The 21,221-nt window shown below is 39.2% G+C and overlaps 1 protein-coding gene across 7 annotated transcripts in view; it reads right to left on the bottom strand.

Moving 5' to 3' along the window:
* Positions 1–21,221, bottom strand: part of Ogdh (oxoglutarate dehydrogenase Nc73EF) — a 314,890-nt gene that overhangs the window by 148,773 nt on the left and 144,896 nt on the right. For all 7 annotated transcript variants that reach the window (XM_067134984.2, XM_067134980.2, XM_067134986.2 and 4 more), the window contains 2 exons: positions 10,222–10,374; positions 564–792 (listed from right to left, as the gene is read on the bottom strand). In XM_067134984.2, the coding sequence (XP_066991085.1) occupies positions 564–792; positions 10,222–10,374 (382 nt within the window). The remainder of the gene's footprint in view (positions 1–563; positions 793–10,221; positions 10,375–21,221) is intronic.

Genomic DNA, 21,221 nt, shown 5'->3' with positions numbered 1-21,221 from the left:
AACTGATAGGGAATCTGCCACCTGGGTAACTGCCCTAAATGCAGATGCAGTGGTGACTGAATTGAACGTGGCTCATCTTGCCCATCTGTCTAGTGAGCCTCGCTTCATGAGTTTGGCAGGCTCAGATACAGTCCAAACAGACTTAATCCCACATAGGCTCACACAAGTCCCATTCTCAGGCTCATACAGGCTTAGAAATTTGAGACCGATTCAAACTCAATGCACACCTCTAGTTGCAAGTATAAGCTCGTGAACGCTTATACTTGATTAATCATCATCCAGAATACTGACCTTGGCACAAAACATAACAGTGACCTCTGAAAAATCGCTACCAGAGATGACAAACAACCTCTGTAGGTGACATGATATGGAGTTTCAATAATTTAATTCTAGAAAAAAACTTTTGAGAGGATGCCATTCAGAGTCATTGCACAAAAAAATTGAACTGAAAATGATGGTGGAGTATTCTTTTCTCTGTCACAAATAGGTCTTCTATTGCACTTAGATGTTATATTGAATAAGAGAACAATGAATGCCAAAACACCCAAATTTAAAACACTCACCTTTATGAATGACAAATTCCGCAGCATTGGGTGGAGGGGATGACATCTTTTTACCAATGTGGACTAGTGTGTCTTCTTTCACTCCAGTAGGGGATACTTTCAGAGGGTCCTTACCCTCAAAGAAACCAGACCATGGAGAATCTAGCCAATCTTTGTACTTGATGTGAGTCTCCTTACGAGCATTGACATATGCTTCTTCACATATCTTCTCATATTTATCTCTAACATCCTGAAATTAAGTGGAAATTTTTCTTAAATAACATATTAGTCCCTGAACTTGGATGTCTTGCATTTTTACACAATGAAATTAATTTCAATCAGGCAGAAATCCATGTATTTCATAAACCAAAATAGTGATAAAACTAGACAAGAGTAGCAGTAATAGAAACAAACACATAATAGGAAAAAGAAAAGGACAGGTCAGTATGAGGAGATCTACCCTTTTCCTATGTTTATCCAGCTTTCTTCTTATTTGACACTTCCCCACAAGCCTGAAGATCTGTGAAGATGGTCCTTCAATGAGTGTCAGAGCCTGCCCTCCTGTAGTGATGGGACATTCGATTCATTTTACTGAATCGATTCATTTGATTCCGTTCACGTCACTGAATCGATACAGTGATCCGATTCACGGCACATCAGTCACCGCTCCTACTGCATCTGTGTAGTATGTGCTGGTAAGACAGCAGCAGCAGCATTCAGTGCTCGCAGCTGTCATCTGGTCTTCATACTATGAACTCCTTTCTTAGAAATAAATGCTAGTCACTCTAATACATCGAAGGTTTCCGGTGACGCAGGGTGGGAAAGGTTAGAATTAGGAAGGTAGCAGCCATGGCCTGAATTAAGGTACAGTCCCAGCATTTCCTGGTGTGAAAATGGGGAAACTACGGAAAACCATCTTAACGGCTGCCGACAGTGGGATTCGAACCTACCATCCCCCGAATACAAACGCATAGCTACGCGATACTAACCGCACGACAACTCGCTCAGTCATTTTTGAAAATATGTATTTTTCTATAGCTGAGGATTTTTTAAAATCGTATATTTTGTATAGACTACCCGAGATGTACAGTAGCCCGCTGGTTTTCTGATTCAACATACTGTTGGTTAAGTTATTGCGTCTGTCCACATATGATTGAAGTCTTGTGCAAAGATGTAACATATGAACCGAGAGAATACTGGGCCATTCTTCCCAATATAAAACAGGTACTTTTGAGTGGTCATGAGCATGACTCATAGTCATAGGGCAGGCTAGAGTCGAGTTTAATTGTCAAATGTCAACTAAGTTATAATACTAAGATTCATTAAACTAATAAATAGTATAACCTAATTGCCTGCCTACTTACTAGCTACTTCAGAATTATACACTGCAAATAAATCCATCTGTTATTTAGACCTCCCTGTGAGAAGAGGACAGTGAATGCAAATGGGTATTATTTTCAAATGAACTGAGCTCGAGAGTCCATTATAGCATACGATTCTTTCAGTGTACCATGGCTCACTGTATGTCTCGCTGCAGCGGAAGCTCGGCTCTCCGCCAGTGTCCAGTGAGCCGATAAGGAGCCGTGTGTATCTCGTGTCTCACCGAGCTGCGCTCGTTCACGATTCTTTCGATGTGCCATGATTCACTGTCTCGCTGCAGCAGAAGCTCAGCTCCTCGTCAACGTCCAGCGAGTGCACCACTCAGCACTGTCCGCTGGAAGTAAGCTGAATTGTGTGCCGTGAACTCGCCGTTCCTGTGAATCGATTCACTCGGACACTTGAATGAATCGATATACTGCTTCGAATCATGCATTCAGTAGCCAACACTACCCTCCTGATGAAGCTGGGAAGTAGAAACAAGCTTGTCATAGGCTGTGAGGGAATGGATGTAGTAAAACTGGAATGATGATGAGAGCCAATCTAACAGCAGATGTCAGTGTATGATGATACGGCAATTGTCCTTGTTCCTTTGTGTTTTCATTCTATATGTCCCCCTTACCATGCTGACGTATTGTGTTTCCCCTAATTACGTGTTCCTTTTGATGTCCCTATCTTTTTGTATATATATCTAATCTAGAGTAGGCTAACTTTCAATCTGTGCTGCTGGCACCATGAAAAATGTCATAAATGTAGGAAAAACCTTGAATTATGGTACATAGAGATTTCCTGACATTATCTTCTTAATGACCAAAACTGGTGTATAGGTGTGCTTGTTTTTCAATTTTCTTCAACAATTTATTAATGCATATCTGACCGACTATCAATGAATTTATGAATGAGAAAAATTCAAACTGAGAAATTTCTCTGAGATACAGATAACTAAACTTATATTCTACCTGAAAAAGAAAATGTATAGTTACAGTATCACACTTGAAAAAGAAACAACTTCAACTGAAATAGAATGGCATGTTTTGTTCTGTTTTATATACTGGTAAGTTACTTCTTTTTCAAGTTTAGTACTGTTAACATATGTTTTCTTTTCCAGGTTGTTTATAAATTTGGTACTCAAAATTTGTTTTGACTGACTGAAGAAACTAACAGTTATAAATTAACTACTAAAACTGAAAAGAGATGGCTTCAGTTATTATTTAAGACAAAAAAAAAAAAAAGACATATAGATAATAATAAATTGCTGCATTACAAGTCAAATGAATGAAGGTGTTCATTGTTCTCTAGCACCTCTGTTCGCAAGCTTGTAGTACTTTTCCAACAGTGCAATTTACTCACAGAAGGAATGTATGTGCAGCAGAATAATTTAAGATACCCACAGGCTCATCCCATAGGTTATATCTTTTAACAAATTAACTACAAGACAGAAGGAAAGTGAGGGAGATGTTGGGCTGATATACTGATTTTCCTGTATTTTATGATTCTCCCTAACTTAAAATGGTAAATATGAACTTATGAGGATATTATGGTTATTGTTTCTTCCAATAAGAGTTAAGAAGTCACAACCCTATTACACTGGTTACCACAGCTGATTTGCATTCACAGTCTTAGAAGAATAAGTGTTTAATATTATCTGAGTGGATCATTTTATTAGTTTCAAATCTCTGAAGGTGAAAAACACAGACATTATGTAAAAGCTATATTTCAATTGTTTAAGTAATGTTATGATAATAACTGAACAACGATTTATTTTAATTTTAATCAGGTCACTGAAATAGTGAAATACTTTCACTGAAGAAGAAAATGACACATTTTCAAAAGATGTAAAATTATTTAACATAATATATTAAATAGTTTTTCAATTGGCATTGACAAGGTGGTTTCTTTATCTCCTGTTTTTAAGTGCAGTAAGTTTACCCCTGATGCCAGTTGGATAAGATAGTTGCACATTTAGTCTAATAACATTTTTGATAACACTTTGTCACATGTGGCCTTGTCCAACTCGCCAGAAACTTGGCCACGCTACAAAGAGCAAAAAGATCAATAATTTCTTCCGAGCTGATGTCCATCACAGAATGTGTTACACATTTTGGACAAAATGTTGGACTGTCATACTGGCCATCGTGTACAATTCACAATTTGTCAGATATGAGATGCTTGACATGATTTCAATGCAAAGTCCATGTATGCCTAATAGCAGGGGTAACGAACAGTTTCACAACTTTGTGAAAATGTTGTGTAGCTCATGAAACATAAATCAATACACAATGCCGAAGATTTCAGTAACACAAAACCCACTCTCGTTTTGTATAGTACACACCATAACAGAGAATTTGTTAAATGTTTTTAGGATCTAAATATGACAGTATGGCCTGCTAGGCAAGTCATTTGGACACTCTGAGCAAGTCTTTTAGAAGGAATATCATATTTACTCGCATATCGGCCACACTTTTTATTCCAATTTTGAGGTCCCAAAATAGGGGGTGTGGCTATTATGCGGAAAACTTTCAGACAAAATTTTAAAGAGACCTGGTGGCATATTGTAGCCATTGAAACTATTAAACATAGTTAAAATGAGCAATGATTTCAATTAAACTTCATTGAAGGCCATAATGGAATTTAATGGTCTACTGTTACGTATGATGTCAGACTGGGAGCAGACGGTGATGCTGTCGCTTTTTTTTTTTTTTTTTTTTGCTAGGGGCTTTACGTCGCACCGACACAGATAGGTCTTATGGCGACGTTGGGATAGGAAAGGCCTAGGAGTGGGAAGGAAGCGGCTGTGGCCTTAATGGGAAACCACGGAAAACCATTTTCAGGGCTGCCGACAGTGGGATTCGAACCCACGATCTCCCGGATGCAAGCTCACAGCCGCGCGCGTCTACGCGCACGGCTAACTCGCCCGGTACTGTCGCTTTTTACATCACATGCTGTGGAAAAATTAATTGCAATTTTATAATAAGCAGCCCGTTGTGTTCTGTCCAATTACTTGAAATTAGCTGAAGATGTCCAATAAAATTGGAAGAAATATGTACTAGTACTTGCTGTAAGGAAATAATTTTATCTGAATATATGATGTATTGACTTGGTGGATCTTTTACATTTGCATTTGTACATGTTTAGTGACGTCAATACGGAACCAAAATGAAATTTTTAATATGTAAAGTTTAATATGAACAAAAATTCATCATTTTAAGGATTATAAGAACTTCATTTCACTTCATTTTTATTAATAACAAATCAATTAATTTCCTCAAACAAATTATGTAACAAAGTGTTACAAAGATTACAATTAATGGTGCTTATTGATACTACTTACCTTATTTAACCACTGCTACACAGAAACAACACACATTTTTAAAACCTTTTCATAGGCAGAGATGTCAACCATCAACGGTGGTCATGAGTAGTGTGAATTGCAGAAGAGATGGGGAACGCAACATCTCAAGCAAATTACAATATGCAATTTGAAATAATATCAACATTTTTCCTCTAACATAACAATGATACTTTTCTTGCAGCATCTTCATAGTTGCTTCTTTTGCTTTCAATAGCATTTCTCACAGCTGATAATATTTTTGTTTTTTTGATCAGGAGAACAGTAAGAGTCCTTGTACAGATATTTGGTCAAAAGTCAGTGTGCTTCTTGTTAACAATACTGCATATTTACTTAGTTGAAGCATTGCTGTAAGGTATCACTAAAATGGCAAGCATCACTTGAGGAAGAACTGAATATTTGATGTTTCCAGAAGTTTCAAAATTATAGCCCATGCCATTGTTTCACAGTTCGAAATGTCTTCATTTAATGGATTTGCTTGGTAGGAAGCAAATTCCACTACCATTTGTCTTGGTCAAGTGTTATGTCTTAAAACAAATCATCAACAACAAACATCTGATGAAAATGAAGTGGTTGCTCTCAATGAAACATCTACTAGTTCTGCATGCTTCACCACAAAGCCAGGAAAAGGGAATTTGTCCAAAATGTATTTGCATGCTGTAGTGAAAACATTTCTTACTAATTTGAAGAACTGTCTAATGTCATCTCCAGGTAAACTGCCAGCCTCACTTCCTCACTTAATGTGTTGTCTTGTTTTAACTCAAGTTACAAAATCATTGTCATCTTCCTGACAACTCCTACTATTGAATTTCATACCAGTAATGCATTTCAAAGTTACTTCTAACTGCTTTCCAATCTCTTCAGTTTTTACATATTTCGCCATTAAATCCATCAATAATCTCCTCATGTATCTGGCCACTTGATGAATGGAAGGAGCTTCTACTTACAACATGACGATGTACTTTGTGAAAACGGGAGTCTGTTCTTCAGAAATAACATGTAAAATTTACTGACGTCATTTTCCATTGCTGCTTTCACTACAAGAAATTTGCTATCGCTCGTTTCTTCTGACTGGATTTTACCAACATAAAACAAAAATTTCAATGGCTCCCACTGTTTTAATACCCTTATTGAATCAGTGAGACAACCATCTTGTGCTGACATGTTTCAAGATTTTGTGTCTTTTCATCTTTTTAAATACATCATTAATTATTTTTTTTCTTTTGGAGCTTCTTTCAAGAAAGAAATATATCGTCCCTGCTCTGGCAAACTAACGAATCTGAAAATTGTCAAAAGGTTAGGAGAGCTGAAAGAAGTCGTGATTACTCATGTCAAATCAATTTTTATATTTAATTATTGGTTTTATGTGTTAGGCATACAGGATGAGCTGCAGATCTGAGACTTTGTCAGAGGGTAGACAATATATAAATAACAAAATCTAGACCAGAACTTCAGAACTACAGATTCCTTAGTTTGTCAGTTTCGCTAGTTTGCCAGAGCAGGGACGATATGTCTACCAACAATATCTCCACGTTTGAACTTACTTCCAATGTTTTAGTAGACTTCTGGGTGGCTAAGTGAAGTAGGTGATGGATACAGCCTTGTATAACCATTGAAGAATTCTGCCATTTCAAAAATACTGACACTCCCTTAAATTTACCTACCACTGCATTTACAATGTCGCAACCAAACAGCTTTCACATTTCAGCACCATGATCTTAATTTCTCAATCCAACACCTGAAATATTCCTTCCCCAGTGTTACGATCACATTCCACCAAAGCAAGAAGTAGAGTAACAATCCGTTCTTTTTCCTCACAAAAATAAACAAACACTAATGCATACAATTTGCAGTCATTATTATATTTACTACCATCAGTAGAAAATGAGAGGTGCAGTTTAAAGACTGTTGACTCACAATGGACCCTCAGGAATGCGACGTCGCAGGTGTGATGTCTAGTAAGGGGCATCTGAATGTGCTGTAATAACAATTGAGTATAATGGCGCATCATGGGCATAGGAGGACAACAGCAAATGAGTGTCCAGGCGGTGAAGAAATAAACCTTCTATGGAACGTGTTTCACTTCACACAACGGACTTCATCGACATTCACAAATTGTTCAAAACAAACCTCTAACTTGCACCATGAGCACCAAATGAAAAATGACATGCCACAGTGATCACGAAAGTTAGTGCCAGGAAGATCAAAGGCAAACGCCTTGGGAGTTATAAATTGTTCAGGGCGATCAGCTAGGTATGCACTCTCCGAGAATTAGTAGATAATCATATTGATATAACCTGGTGATGAGAATTAATGGAAAGTGATGGCATGCAACCAAACATGAACCAGTCTGTCATGTAGTTTATTGTGAAAATGTCTATTCTTTATGGCGTTCCTGCAGATAGTGCAATAGTATGTTTCATAGGTAAAAAAACAAAAAAACCAAGACATCCAGAGGTTGAATTTGTCCTGTGGATCCAGGTGGTATGAACTGCAATGTCACACACTTTCTAGGAGGGATGGTTTTCTCCAACAAAGTATGATTTTTTTAAGCAGACTGGGAGTCAAACAACAGTAAGTTATTTTCAAAAGCTAGGCCCAAAAGTAATGTTCACACCACAGCTGTAGTTTTGGTAAGCCCATTTTTACACTCTTGCTTGCTGTGATGTAAACATTCCCTACTATCTTTGCTAGGTTCCTGACACACACAACCTTCAACTTCTCGCAGCACAATAAATAACTTCCCAGTAAATGTACATGAACATGAACATTTGTTTAGTTATTAGATGTTTTACATTAAGGATGGCCAGCCCCGCCGAAACTAGTCCCTAATTAATGTATTTTAGAATATTGCATATTATAGTATTGAAAGGTGGACCAATACGACATTAATTTAATAATTATACTGACAGTCACATGTATAAAAAAAGTACAAAATGCCTTGAGTAGGTCAGATGAAAGAAACAGCTTTTCTTCACAAGATGTAGTGGGATTCACGTTTCTGAGGACAGGTGAGTCATATTGGAAGAACATACCATTCTTTTGACAGAAGGTGAGTAGGAATCACAAACTTGCTTCACTTGTTTGTCATCAGATTTAGTGAGTCCTGCTTCAGCAACAGAACAAAAAAGATATAAACTGGCAGAAATATTTGGAGTAAACACTACCATCTCATCCTTTAAAAAACAAAAGAAGTAGATCCCACTGATCTAATAATCTGTCTAAACACCTGGCTAGGGATAATCATCTTGTGCACACATGCTTCAACAGCTTGTTTCTTTTCCATGCATATTTTGAAATTTTTGCCACTGTTTGTTTTCAAAGTCATCCTGAAGTTCATCAACTCTTTCCTTTCTTCTAATCTCTTTTTCTTATCAAAGATTTTGCTATTCTCCTATTTTCTTTAAACATATTATTTAAATTGGGTCCTGGCAGCATTCTTTGTCAGGCTACGTTTCTTTCGCCCAAGTCTTTTAAAAACTCTTCATCAAACGATCCACTTCTATTCTGCTTCCTTCTTTCTCCAAGTATCTCTTGAGCTGTTACAACTATCACCAGTTTGGTTTTATCCCATAGTACATCACCCTCATCTGTAGTTTCAACCCCTTGCAGTTTCTCTTTTAACTTATTCTGATATTCTTCCTGTATTCTCTGTTCTTTAAGTATCTCTACATTGTAAACCTTATTCTTCTGAAGTCCAGCATCTTTGGTTTTGACAGCAAGTTTTTCCTGAATTTTTATTCTCACTAGAAAATGAGCCACAGTCAATGTCTGCTCTTCAACAGCTCATCACATTCATGATATGAGAAGCGTGTTTTGTATCTATCAGCACAAGACCTATTTGATTCCTCGTCAATCCATCCGGTGATATCCAGAGGTCTCCTTATGAATGTCTTTGTAGAGAAAGCAGGTACTTCTAATTGTCATTCTCTTACTGATGGCAAAGTAAGTCAATTTCCATCCATTTCACTTGTTTTGTAGGTGTTTGCTATGTAGGCCTGCCTATTTTAGTGTTACAATCCCCCAGGACAATTTTAACACCATCATATACTTGCCCCAAATTTTCATAAAATATTTCTTTATCTTTTATCTGTATCCTCAGTGGGAGCATGTACACTGATTAACAGGATGTTAGAAAATTTCCCTCTCAGTCTTAAAAGACATATTCTGGGGTTTACTGTCTCATATTCCATCATACGATGACTGATAGAGTTCCTCACCAAGAATCCTGTTTCTAGTCTATTTTCTTCCTACCCCCCCCTCTGTTGTTCAATACATAATGTTTTAATTCTAGCAGCTCTGTTTCCTTCCATCTTATCTCCTGTAGTGCTACTACTTCAACAGCTCTTTCTCCAATTTTCTGCTCGTACCAGCCTGTAAGATACTTCTCTAATTCCATGTTCCCCAATACCAACATTTTTGCCACTTAACATGCACAGGTTGTCACAGGTTTAAGGCAGTCCAATTCTCTCTGTCAATAGGTTTTCTGAGCATTATGCTTTTCATGGTGTTGGGGGGGTTAGCCCAATGCCCAACCCCCGTCCGGCCGGCTCTGGTGGTCCTACCAGTAGCTACGCTACTGCCAGCATAGCTCTCAGGATCATTTGAATGGATGAAAACCATAATGGTATAAGTAGCATTTTGCTCATTCAGAGAAAAAGGCATTTAAACATCTTAACATTCATATAAAGCATGCTATTTGTTGTTATACCACCCATCACTAGAGCGCAGAATATGACCGCTATCACTTGTATCTCTCTGCTGGTGAAAAGATACATCCTCCCGGAGTTACATCCTGCACTTAACTCATTTTTTTTTAAATGTCACTTATACCGTTATGGTTTTCATCCATTCATTTGACCTTGCAACCACACCACCATGACAAGGTACGGATACCAATTGGGGGGGGGTTCCATAGTTTAAGAAAATAAAATATATACTGTTAATACTCACCTTGACTTCTTCCGGAGTAACAATACCGTCTGAAATGAGTTTATCAGCATACTTGTCCAATACTGGTGGTGTCTTCTTGATCTTTCGATACATCAATGGCTGAGTAAACATAGGCTCATCAATCTCATTGTGGCCATTGCGTCTATAGCTAACCTGAAAAATATGGACACACTTGTTTGTTCCTTTCCAATACTTGAACTAAATGAAGTAAATGTGTGTACATAGCATGTAAAAAATTTATAATCTAATTTGATAGGCTAAAATATACATCTTCGTTTCCTACTTCTGTGAAGTAAAAGAAGAAAGAGAAAGTACTGTACATCAGAAATATTATGCTAGTGTATATTGTAATGAACAAGAGAAAGAAAACAAAAAATGGATGCAATATTACTGTAGGGTCTCTCTTATAAACCCAGACCATCCAGCGGCGTTTCTACTCTCCGAGACCTAAGCAGCTGTACAGGAGACGCGTGCATAGTTCTTGACCTTACAAGGAGCACGCATGCGTTCGACCTAGCATCATTAGCCAGTCGGAACTCAGCTGTTAACATGGTGAGACTATCATCATTGCAACACTGTATTTTCATACGTAAAAGTTATTATTTTAAGTACGAGTTGCCTCGATGGGGACGCGATCCATTTACTAAGCAATTTCCTGGTGAAGTGCCACCTTCATGAGCACAGATTTATGTGATTGTAAATAAATTAGAAAGTACTGGCTCAGTGCTCAATAAAAAAACATTTGTGCACATAATCTCTTTTAACAGAGGAAAAACTAGATGACATTGGTGCGAATCTTGAACAGTCAGCGAATAAATCACTCACAAAATTAGCATAACAATTGGGGGGTTTCGGTTTCTTCTGCACACAGAGCTAAAAAGCTGTTACACATCAAACCGTACAGGTTTACACGGGCCCATTGTTTAAAACCTGCTGATCCAGCCACAAGAGTGAAATAGTGCGAGTGGTATCTTGCACCACTGAATGATTGTTTATTCGAACCACTGCTTGTGTTCTTTTTGGATGAGGCCTGGTTTCAACTGAATGGTCGTGTGGAACAGTCATAACTCTCACTAATGGTGTGCAGAAAATCCTCATGGAGTTTATGATGTCCCTCATATGAAAGATGACACTTCCAGCATCTTTTATAAGGTAAGATTTCATGCAAGATTGTATACACGCTTAAAGCAGGGCAGCCGCGTGCGACGTAAGTTGGGCTGAGGCAGCTGCTGTAGTGCTGAGTACAAACACCGTCTATCTGGGTTTATAAGAGAGGCCCTGTATATGGGTTGGAACCAATTTACATACACATGATGTTTATATGAGAAAGGAAAAACTTTAGAACAAATCACAAATGTGAAAGTGAAAATGTATTTCACAGCTTAAAATTTACACGACACAAAAAATCTATATTCAAGGTAAGTAACAATATAAAGTTCCTACAGATTTTTATTTTGGCATTGCTTAGGCCTACTAACAATTTGGTAAACAGAAATGTTGATATATTACAATATACTTCTCTGTCACAGGTGGCCTACATTCCATTGAATTCCTGTGACAGTGCACTGAAATTGGAATTCAACGGGGGAATGCAGCTAGGGGGATGGGTACCTTACCCGACACACCTCCGCTGGACAATCTTCTTATTTCCTTTGATTTCTCATTAAACTGAGTCAGCAACTGTGTTTGCAAAATTATATCTAATTCAATGTATACACTATGCCACATGCATATATTAATGACTGTAATAGCGATTATTAAGAGAGCTTAAAATAATTATATCTAATTCAATGTATATATTTTTCCAAGGCAAGTTACGAAGTACCGTATCGTAAAAAGGCTATTATTACGGTGGGGTCACCACTCCCAGAGGCATTTTATACATACTGCCGGGTGCAACTTTAGACTGCTCCTCAAGAGTACAGACACCTTTTGCAACAAAAATTGTGTTAGCAGCAGGGAAAGACAGAATGGTTTAGAAATGAAACTGGACTGAGACAGGAGAGTGTAGCGTCGCCTCTTTTCTTTCTAACGACTATGGACGAAATTGTAAAGAAGACAAATAAAGCATATGGATATAGGATGTTATTCCTATCTGCAGATGATATTGTAGTCTGGGGAACAAACAGCAAAGAAGTACAAGAATAACTTGATGCAGTGAACAAGAAACTTGAGAAGTATGGTATGAAAATCAGTGCAGAGAAAAGACCATGGTGATATCGAGAAGAAATACAAGGGAAAGGCACAGTGAAAATTGGAGGTCAAAGACTTGAAATTGTTGACAGTTTCAAATACCCAGGGAGTGAACTAATGCAGAATATAAGGCTGGACATGGAGATTAGCAAGAGGGTGCAACAGGGCAATGCATTCCACCAGACTGTAGGAAACCTTGTCTGGAATAAGGAAGTACCAAGGAAGTGTAAGTATGATTATGATGACGATTATGATAATGCTCGTTGTTGTTTAGAGGGGCTTAACATCTGCATCATCGGCCCTTAATGGTACAACATGAAATAAAATGTAATGATAAATCAAATTTTGAAATGCATCCTCTGACTAGAATTTAAAAGTGATAATGAAGAATGAATATAAAATTAAAATAATCAGTGGATCTAATTTGCAATGACTTATTTGCTTATAAAATAATATAAAAATAGATTGAATAGGATAAGGCATTGCCTTTGAAGTAATATCATATAAATAATTAAAATTAAAAGGTAAAATAGCACGTTAAAATAGATGACTAACAAAGAGAATCAAGAGAATAAAATGCAGTTAACAATAAATTAAAGACAAATGGAAAATACTCTTTTACACATGATAAAAGAGGCCACTATGCCTCATAAAATAAATGGAAGACGAGGTCTGCTGACTGCCCGTCATCTCGTAACATGATGGAGATGGTACTCGAAAGTTTTAGACTACAGTGCAGATCGGGCAGGTCCACGCACTCTGTAAGGATGTGTACCACGGTAAGATGACCGCTGTAAGTATACATACCGGCAGGGCTTCACCCTTCAGTAAGTAGGCGTGCGTTGCTATACAGTGGCTGACCAAGGACCAAGGGGAATGTTTTCATTCCCCTTCGGAAGGGGCGGGCCACCTAGAAGGTAACGCGTTCTCTCTGGCCAGAAGATTTGGCGGGGTTTGGAGGTTTGTTGGTGTTAGGAGATGGAAAGGGGGAGCATTGATTGTTAAGGAGATGTGAGGATTTGGCTTCTTGGCTAAGGAGCGTAGCTGTTCTGTGCTTTATTATGTAGTGTTTACAGTTACATATACATTTGTGCTTACAGATTTTACATTAAGTTTACAATTATTGGTACATGTGATTTTGAATATACAGTAACTAGGCTGTGGGTATGGTGGGATGAGAATGGTTGGGAGCAGGTGTGAGGTTAGAAGATGTAGGGTGGCTGTACAGTTGTGAAGAGAGGTGATAAGGAAGTGGAGGAGATCCAATATGGGTGGGGTGGGAGGTGGGAGCTTGGATGAGGGAGAGGTGGAAAGGCTTGTCGATATGAAGGGACTGGAGTGGGGGGTGGCCGGGGGCGGGGATTTGCAGTGACTGATGGATGGCGGGTGGATGGGGGTGGTGAGTAGGAGGGTTCCACTCGGTGGTGTTCGCCGAATATTTGGGCTCTTGTAATGATGAGTTGCTGGACATCTTGTTCAGACGGTAGTTGAAGATGGACCATGTACGTTGGGCCGTGATTGCTGCGTATCCTTATGGCCCTCCTTACAGGGACGCCTGTGGCACGAAGTTCTTGGATTATTTCCCTTTCAGCGACATCCGGGGTGATGCCTCGCAGTACACTGCTGTATGTAGACTCAGCAGGTGGTGGCTGCTGGGTCGGTGTTGCGTGGTCAGCGGTGTTATCTGGTAGGGCCATTACAGTCGTTGCCTGGTGGGGGCTAGGGGGTTGATGGGTAGGAGGGGGGGAGGGAATTTGTTGTCATGACCGGGGAGGTGTGGCAGGTTGTGCTGGTGATGGTTGTGGTTGAGGGAGGAGTGCTGGCAATAGTTGTGATGGTTGTGATAGTGGTTGTGGTAGGGAGAGAAAGTGGGAGTGGTATTGTCTTGATTGAGGGCTCATGGAGGATGGGAACGTACTCAAGCTTAGCTTGTAGATAGTCTAAGATGGACTGCGGCAGTGATATCACAATGTAGTTATTATTCCTTATGTTGGCTCCGTCGATGAAGAGGCGGCGCTCGGCTAGTTCACTTATGACTTGTACTCGTAGATGTTCTGACGATTTCTTGGTGCGGCCATCTATTACGCGGAATGCATTCACACTCTGGGCATCTTGTGTTCTGAGTTCCTGGTATATTTCTTTCTCTGGGATAGAGAGATCTACCCATGGGATGAGCACATAGGGCATGTTTGGTGGTAGTGGGGAGGCGACTGCCAACTAGGCGTCTGCCTGTTTGTGCTTTATTGCGCTCGACTGGGTTGCTAGTAAAGTTGTGGGGCACCCGGCCGAGGAAAAAAGTTCGGGGTGTCTGTTTCGTGACACTTCGGAGTTCGGAGCAGTGGCTGATCCAAAGACGACATAATACCACTGATTCTGTCCAAGAAACCTGAAGGGAAGTCTTCAATACCTTTGTTCTTCCTTTTATCATTCTCAGCTTATTTGGAAGAAAGGTGACCTGCTACTCCATCTCCCAATGGGATATAACGAAATGACGCAGCCGAGAAAGAATATCATTAGCTGGAACCTTGAAAGGCAACAGGGACAATGTGACTACCTCCTTGTTTCCCTCTACACCCATGTGCCTTAGAAGCCACAAGAATGTGATTCTGGTCCCAACACCCCAACACCCGGCCAGCAGGTCCTGGATCTGCTTAACCAGAGGGTGATGAGGGAAACATACATCAATAGATTATATTGTAGCCAGCTCAAGGAATCAGTCCACAGCAGAAAGTGCCGGTGCTCACTGGACATTGCACACCACAGAGGTTCAAGGATAGCAGAGAGCTCTGCTGTGTACACACTACAGGTATCCGGCAGAGGAAAAAGAAACCAGTTACTATTGACAATGAACGCACAGCCTACATTCGCTTCTGCCTTTGAACCATTTGTGTAAACAATTACTGGATCTGGATATCTACTGTCCCTGGAAAATTTGGTCAATAATAAGCTTAAAGTTACAGGCCAGCCTTAAGAAATTTTTATTATTTGTCAAGGGCTAGATTCTGTGACCAGCGAGCTCTTTTCCATGTGCATAAGCTGGATTTTACCAGTTCTGAGAATAGCAAGTATTGATCCGATGTTCGATCGAGAGAAAGGGGAAGGCCACGTGACTAACAGGTTTCCCAAGGCCAGCAGCGCATGTGCACAGCGAGCAAGTACATTCTACAGAATTCTAGAATAGCCGTAGCCAATAAAAGGAGATACTGGTGAACCAATAATCATCATTCAAAATGACACACCCCCGAGCCAGAAAGTATAAGACTTCGTGCGCACATTAAATCACTCTTAGTTACTTGCTTACTTACTGACTTACTTTCTCATCGCATGGGCAGCTGAATGCATCTTGAACTACGTCGTACTTGTCTTAACTTTATGGACAGCAGCCTACTCCACTACCTGAGACTTTAGTCATTGAGAATAGAACATCAGCGTGTGGTAATTCGAGTTTAAAGATACAAGTTAAGTGTAATACTCAACGCGTTAATGAAATTTCAACTGGTTCGTGCACATTTTAATGCCTGTTGTGTTAGTTACAGCTAAACTCAACTTGCACGTGGCAAAGACTTAACTCAACGGATATCGTCGAAAACTGCAAGATGGATCCTGTGTTATCAAGAAATACATCATTCTTACCCAGGGACGTCAACTGCTGTGTCACCATGAATTGCTAAATATGTAAGGGGATTCTGGCATGGAGAAGGTGAACGAGATGGAAGTGTCGGAATGGTGAAGACATCAACCAGGAATCAAACAGCATCAAACATTTAAGTACCTATTTATTGTACAATATCTTTCTCATCTGTGTAATAACTGTTTGATCTCCCTTCTCTAGTTAGTAGTTCTGTAGTATTTGCTGTAGTTAGATTTATTTCAAACTTCCATTCTTAAAGGTGGCGAGGTAGACAAGTTACCTGTGTGATTGAGGTTTGTGAATCCTATTAGAGTAGATTGCTGAAATTATTCTTTTGAATGGATTCTCAATTGCAGGTTTACATATAAAAATAATTGACCTCACATTAAAATTTAAATTACATGTGATATTTGAGATACTGTGAGGTGGAACTGTTTGTGATTTCAATGAGTAGAGTTGAATTGAATGTCATCCATGCATTATCCTACAATTCTTTAGGATCGTGTCATCCATTTTCAAGATAATTTTGAGATGGCTGATAGATAATAATAATAATAATAATAATAATAATAATAATAATAATAATAATAATAATGATGAAATTTAAGTATGAGATCGGGTTAAACAACAAGCAAGAGTCGTGAGCGATAAATAGTGTTGGATTATTCTCGAATAAGATATTTAATGTGCTCTATTAGTAAATGCGCCTGTAATATTGGTGATCCTGAGGGATATAATTATAATAATTTTGTATTTGGTGTCTTTGGAACACAGTGAGTTAGTATAATCTGGAGCACGTGTTGAATACATACATTATGTGTAGGAATTAATAATAATTACTTGAGGCTCACAGACTCTGTGTTAGCAACCTGATAACCCACCTGATGGTGATGATTATTTATATCAAATCTTCGAATAATATTCAGAAATTAGGATCGATCGTAGTCATTCTTAAATAATTTACTCAATAAAAGTGATAACTCTAATTCGATCGCAGACCATACGTTAAGTCGAGTGTGTTAACAGACTTAGGTTCATCTACTTGACTTTAATGACCCGATCATGTGTAAAAATAATGAATTGATAAAATTAAGTCAGGATTCGAGTGTAAAATAATGTATATAAAAATATGTGCTACCCTTGTGTGAATGAGATGAGTGAATGGAGTAGTTAGCAATATTTTCAGATGTTCATTTTTCATGTTGTGTTTTAATCTAGTCATGCGTCGTTCACCGTCATGAATTAGATTATTCCTGCGTTGTTTTTGTCAAAGTGTTGGTTCAATGGAAGTGCTTAAGGAAAATTTATTGAGATTATAACAATGTAAAAACTAGATTTACATTTCTTTCTTTTGAAAGTTGATCAAGACAAAAGATCGTGTAGTTAAAGAAAACAGCAAAGACGAAGATTTCAAATACTGTGCGGATAGAAATTAATTTGCACTAGATTGCATATCTAACATGCAAATCAGGAGGTAATAATAAAAATAATAATAATAATAATAATAAATTAATTCAATTATCAGATGAGTCATGACTGAATTAAGAATTTAATAGGTGGAATACATTAACTTTGTGAACACAATCGTGTGATTATTAAAGGGAAATGTAATGAAATAATTCGATGGCAATCAACAATAGTATCAATTAATTGATTGTGACATTGGAAGTAGACTCACGATTGACATAAGGATTTTCATAAATAGAATAAGCTAGCGTTATCTACCTTGGAATTGTGTAAATAATTATTAATTAAAATTTCAATCAGAGATTTACCACGTGGCCAAGTGGGATTTTTGAGCTAAATTTTCCTATTGTAATAATAAGAGAAGGCTGTGATGCGGTGGATGAGTGGTTAAAGATTCTCCACTTCAGTTATGAAGACAGCGAGTTAGAGTCGTGCTGCTACCAGCTTTTTAACCCCCACACTTTCAACTTTCTTCACCTATTACAATTTTCTTCTATTACTGTCAAAATAGATTTAAAAACTTTCTTTCCCAATAATTCAGCCTCTTTTGTGATCTCTACAAGTGTAGCCAAGATCCAGTATGCGATTTATACAAAGAAAGTGCTCAAAGTAAGGAATAGCCCTTTTCAACTGTTTATTTGTTGTTTGCTCTCCCGGGACCTCATTTGCACTTTGTGTAACTACACATTCAAAAACACTTTCTTTCAAACATAATACAACATGCAAGATCTCCATGCCGTTTGAATGTACGGTGAGCACGTCTGGTTACATTGCACGCATCTGTTACATGACACAACGCGGACAGACAGTGACCAACTGCTGCTCTCACCCGCAATACGAGGAAAAAGGGGATCAGGAAATATCAGGAAAAAAAAGTTGAGACAAACGTGACTCGAACTCGCAATCTTCATAACTGAAGTGGAGAACATTAACTACTTGACCACCGCGCCACGGTCTATCGCTTGATGGTATATGGCATTCTAAACCTCTCGTAACTTTTCTCGACATTTTCAAAATTGCTTTTTCCGGAAATTTTCGAGAGTTGCGCGACTACTTTGCCAGTGTGTTTCTGTGAAGCAGTACTACCACCCTACAAAGTTTGAACAAAATCGGTGATGCGGACATCCTGACCTCCGCTCGTTAGTTTCTTCATTGGCTTTCAGGGTGCAGAGATGAGTGTGATTAACCTATCTCTGGAAAGTGGTATATGGAGTGACATGAGCCTTTCACTGAATGCAATGGGCGAGAGCTGATGATCATTTACCAGTTTCGTCTTAAATGAAAATCCACCCCCGTGAATAAGGTTCTCTCCATCCTCCTTCCCTTTCAAAACGATGATGTAGCCTGATCCAGACTCAACGATCTTTCCTTCATCCGATAGTCTAGTTTTGCTCAGTGCAGCGACATCTATGTTTAGTCTAGCAAGCTCATGTGTGATGAGAGCTGTTTTTCTCTCCAGTCTGTCACTGTTGTCGTTATCAAGCAATGTTCTGACATTCCAGGATCCAATTATAATTTTACATTCCTCTGACATATTTTGACCACATGTGGGTGCGACTGCCCAGCCAGGCGAAAGGGTGACTTCTGATGTTTAGCCCACATTTTCTAGGGCCTTCCACATTTGGGGTGGGCAACGGTGATCCTAAATAGGCCTCCCCGGACACAGACGCAGGACCGAATTCATGAGTAGCCACCGGGTCTCATGAAGACGACCGTCACCCATCTGCTGCCAACGTGCAGGTCCGGACTAGAGGATCCCAGTTTATCCTAAACCTGCCTCCACCATCTTTGCCCCACTGCTGTTGGACTTGATCAAAGTGAAGAAAGTAGGAGGAAAAGTGCCCCCGGCGTGGATTTGTTTAAGGAGGATCCCAACTTGCCAGGAAGTGACCCTCACACTATGGTCTCGAAGTCATATCCTGCGGCACATGCGAGATGAGACGTGCAGGGTTAGGCACTGAGATTGCAAAGACTGACGCAGACAGTTATGAATAAGCGTCTTCACAGCCAGTCCATCAGGCATGACCTCATCTGCCTCCACAACCGCTGGGAACCAAAGTGAGAGGTTCCTCCTCCGCTTGTTTGCCATTGAGTCTTCAAGTGATGGACTCCAGTGTCATTTCCTCCACTGAAGGGACCATCACCCCACCTAAGGGAGCACATCCGCCTGAAACCGTAGGCCCCTTTAGGGAGTCAGGTTATTTACCACCGCACAACACTTGGCATTAGCAGTTTTACAGCTGGGTGCCAGAACAGCCAACCCCCCGCTTTTCTCATTCTGGACTTGGGACCGGACAATGGCGGAGTTTTCTGAAGAATGTAAAATTCATGGATTGTGCATCGAAATCTTAAAAATCGTTTACAAGCTTTTGACCTTTGTGTTTTTCCTGGTGTAACAAATGAAGTTTCCTCAGTCTCGTGCTGTCTCTGTTCTATTTTGTTTTTCTACTTGTTTAATGTCACACTAACACATTGAAGGTTTCTGGCAATGGAGGGATGGGAAACTGTTAGGATTGGAAAGGTTGAGGCTGTGGCCTTAATTAAGATACAGCCCCAGCATTTGCCTAGTGTGAAAATGAGAAACCATGGAAAATCATCTTCAGGGTTCCGACTGTGGGATTCAAACCCAGTACCTCTCGGATGCAAGCTCACAGCTGCGCGACTACAGTGGAACTTCGATTCTCCGTTTTTGGAGAGACCACGGGAATGGTGGTGATGATTATTGTTTTAAGAGGAAGTACAACTAGGCAACCATCCTCTACAACATGGGAAAACGGAAAATCCGGGAACGAATTAAAACTATCAACAATTTGGCTAAACTCCGCCATGTATAATTACAATCTTACAAACACTCCTAAACCAAACCAAACTACAGTTCTAATGGGCCTTCACCTACAAAGCGACTGGTGCTAAGCCTGAAGACCTGAAGATTACGAGGTGACGCATGGTCAGTGTAATGAATCATCCTGGCCATTATTCCTGGGTCTCTAAGACTAGGGTCGCTGTCTCACCATTAGATAGCTCGTCAATTGAAGGTAATCACGTAGGCTGAGTGGACCGGGAACCAGCCCTCATATCCAAGTATAAATGGCTGACATGCCTGAGAATCGAACCCGGGGCTTCCGGGTGAGAAGCAGGCAAGCCAAACCAGAGGGCCGGATTTAAACATTCATTATGCAAGTAAAAAATATAGATACTTTACATTCAGTTTTACTGGCGTAACTTAGTAACTTTTTTGTGAAAACTTCTTCCATGTCAACAAATTTTATCAGCCAAACTCATCAAAAAATCTAATAACTAAGAAACAATGTTAGGTTTTGTCCACCCAATCAATACACATCATGGTGTGAATTGTCATTCTTGTGTGTACCAGATTTCAATTTTCATATTTTCCTGAGTAGAAAAAAATCGATTCCCACCTCAGCCATCATTGTAAATAAAATATTTTTGACACATTTTTTACTTTTAAAAATTTCTAAACTTTCTAGTAATACAACGAAATGGAGGACTTGAGACAGAGGATAAACAATTCCCTTCTTTCTCGGACACCAGTTCTCCACTAGGTTGAGTGATCTTTGCATGAGGTCCCTTTCATAGTGACTAATTATGAAAAAAAATCACAGTTTTTTGATTTCGTGCTACACCCTCAATAGCCATCAAGGAATGAATGTTCATTAATTCCATTTGACGTTTCTCAAAGCTTTTCTCC

This window comes from Anabrus simplex, chromosome 1 (assembly GCF_040414725.1).
Source record: "Anabrus simplex isolate iqAnaSimp1 chromosome 1, ASM4041472v1, whole genome shotgun sequence".
Taxonomy (NCBI): Eukaryota; Metazoa; Arthropoda; class Insecta; order Orthoptera; family Tettigoniidae; genus Anabrus; species Anabrus simplex.
Note: the sequence above shows the minus strand (reverse complement) of the source record. Positions and strands in the feature narration are given on the sequence as shown.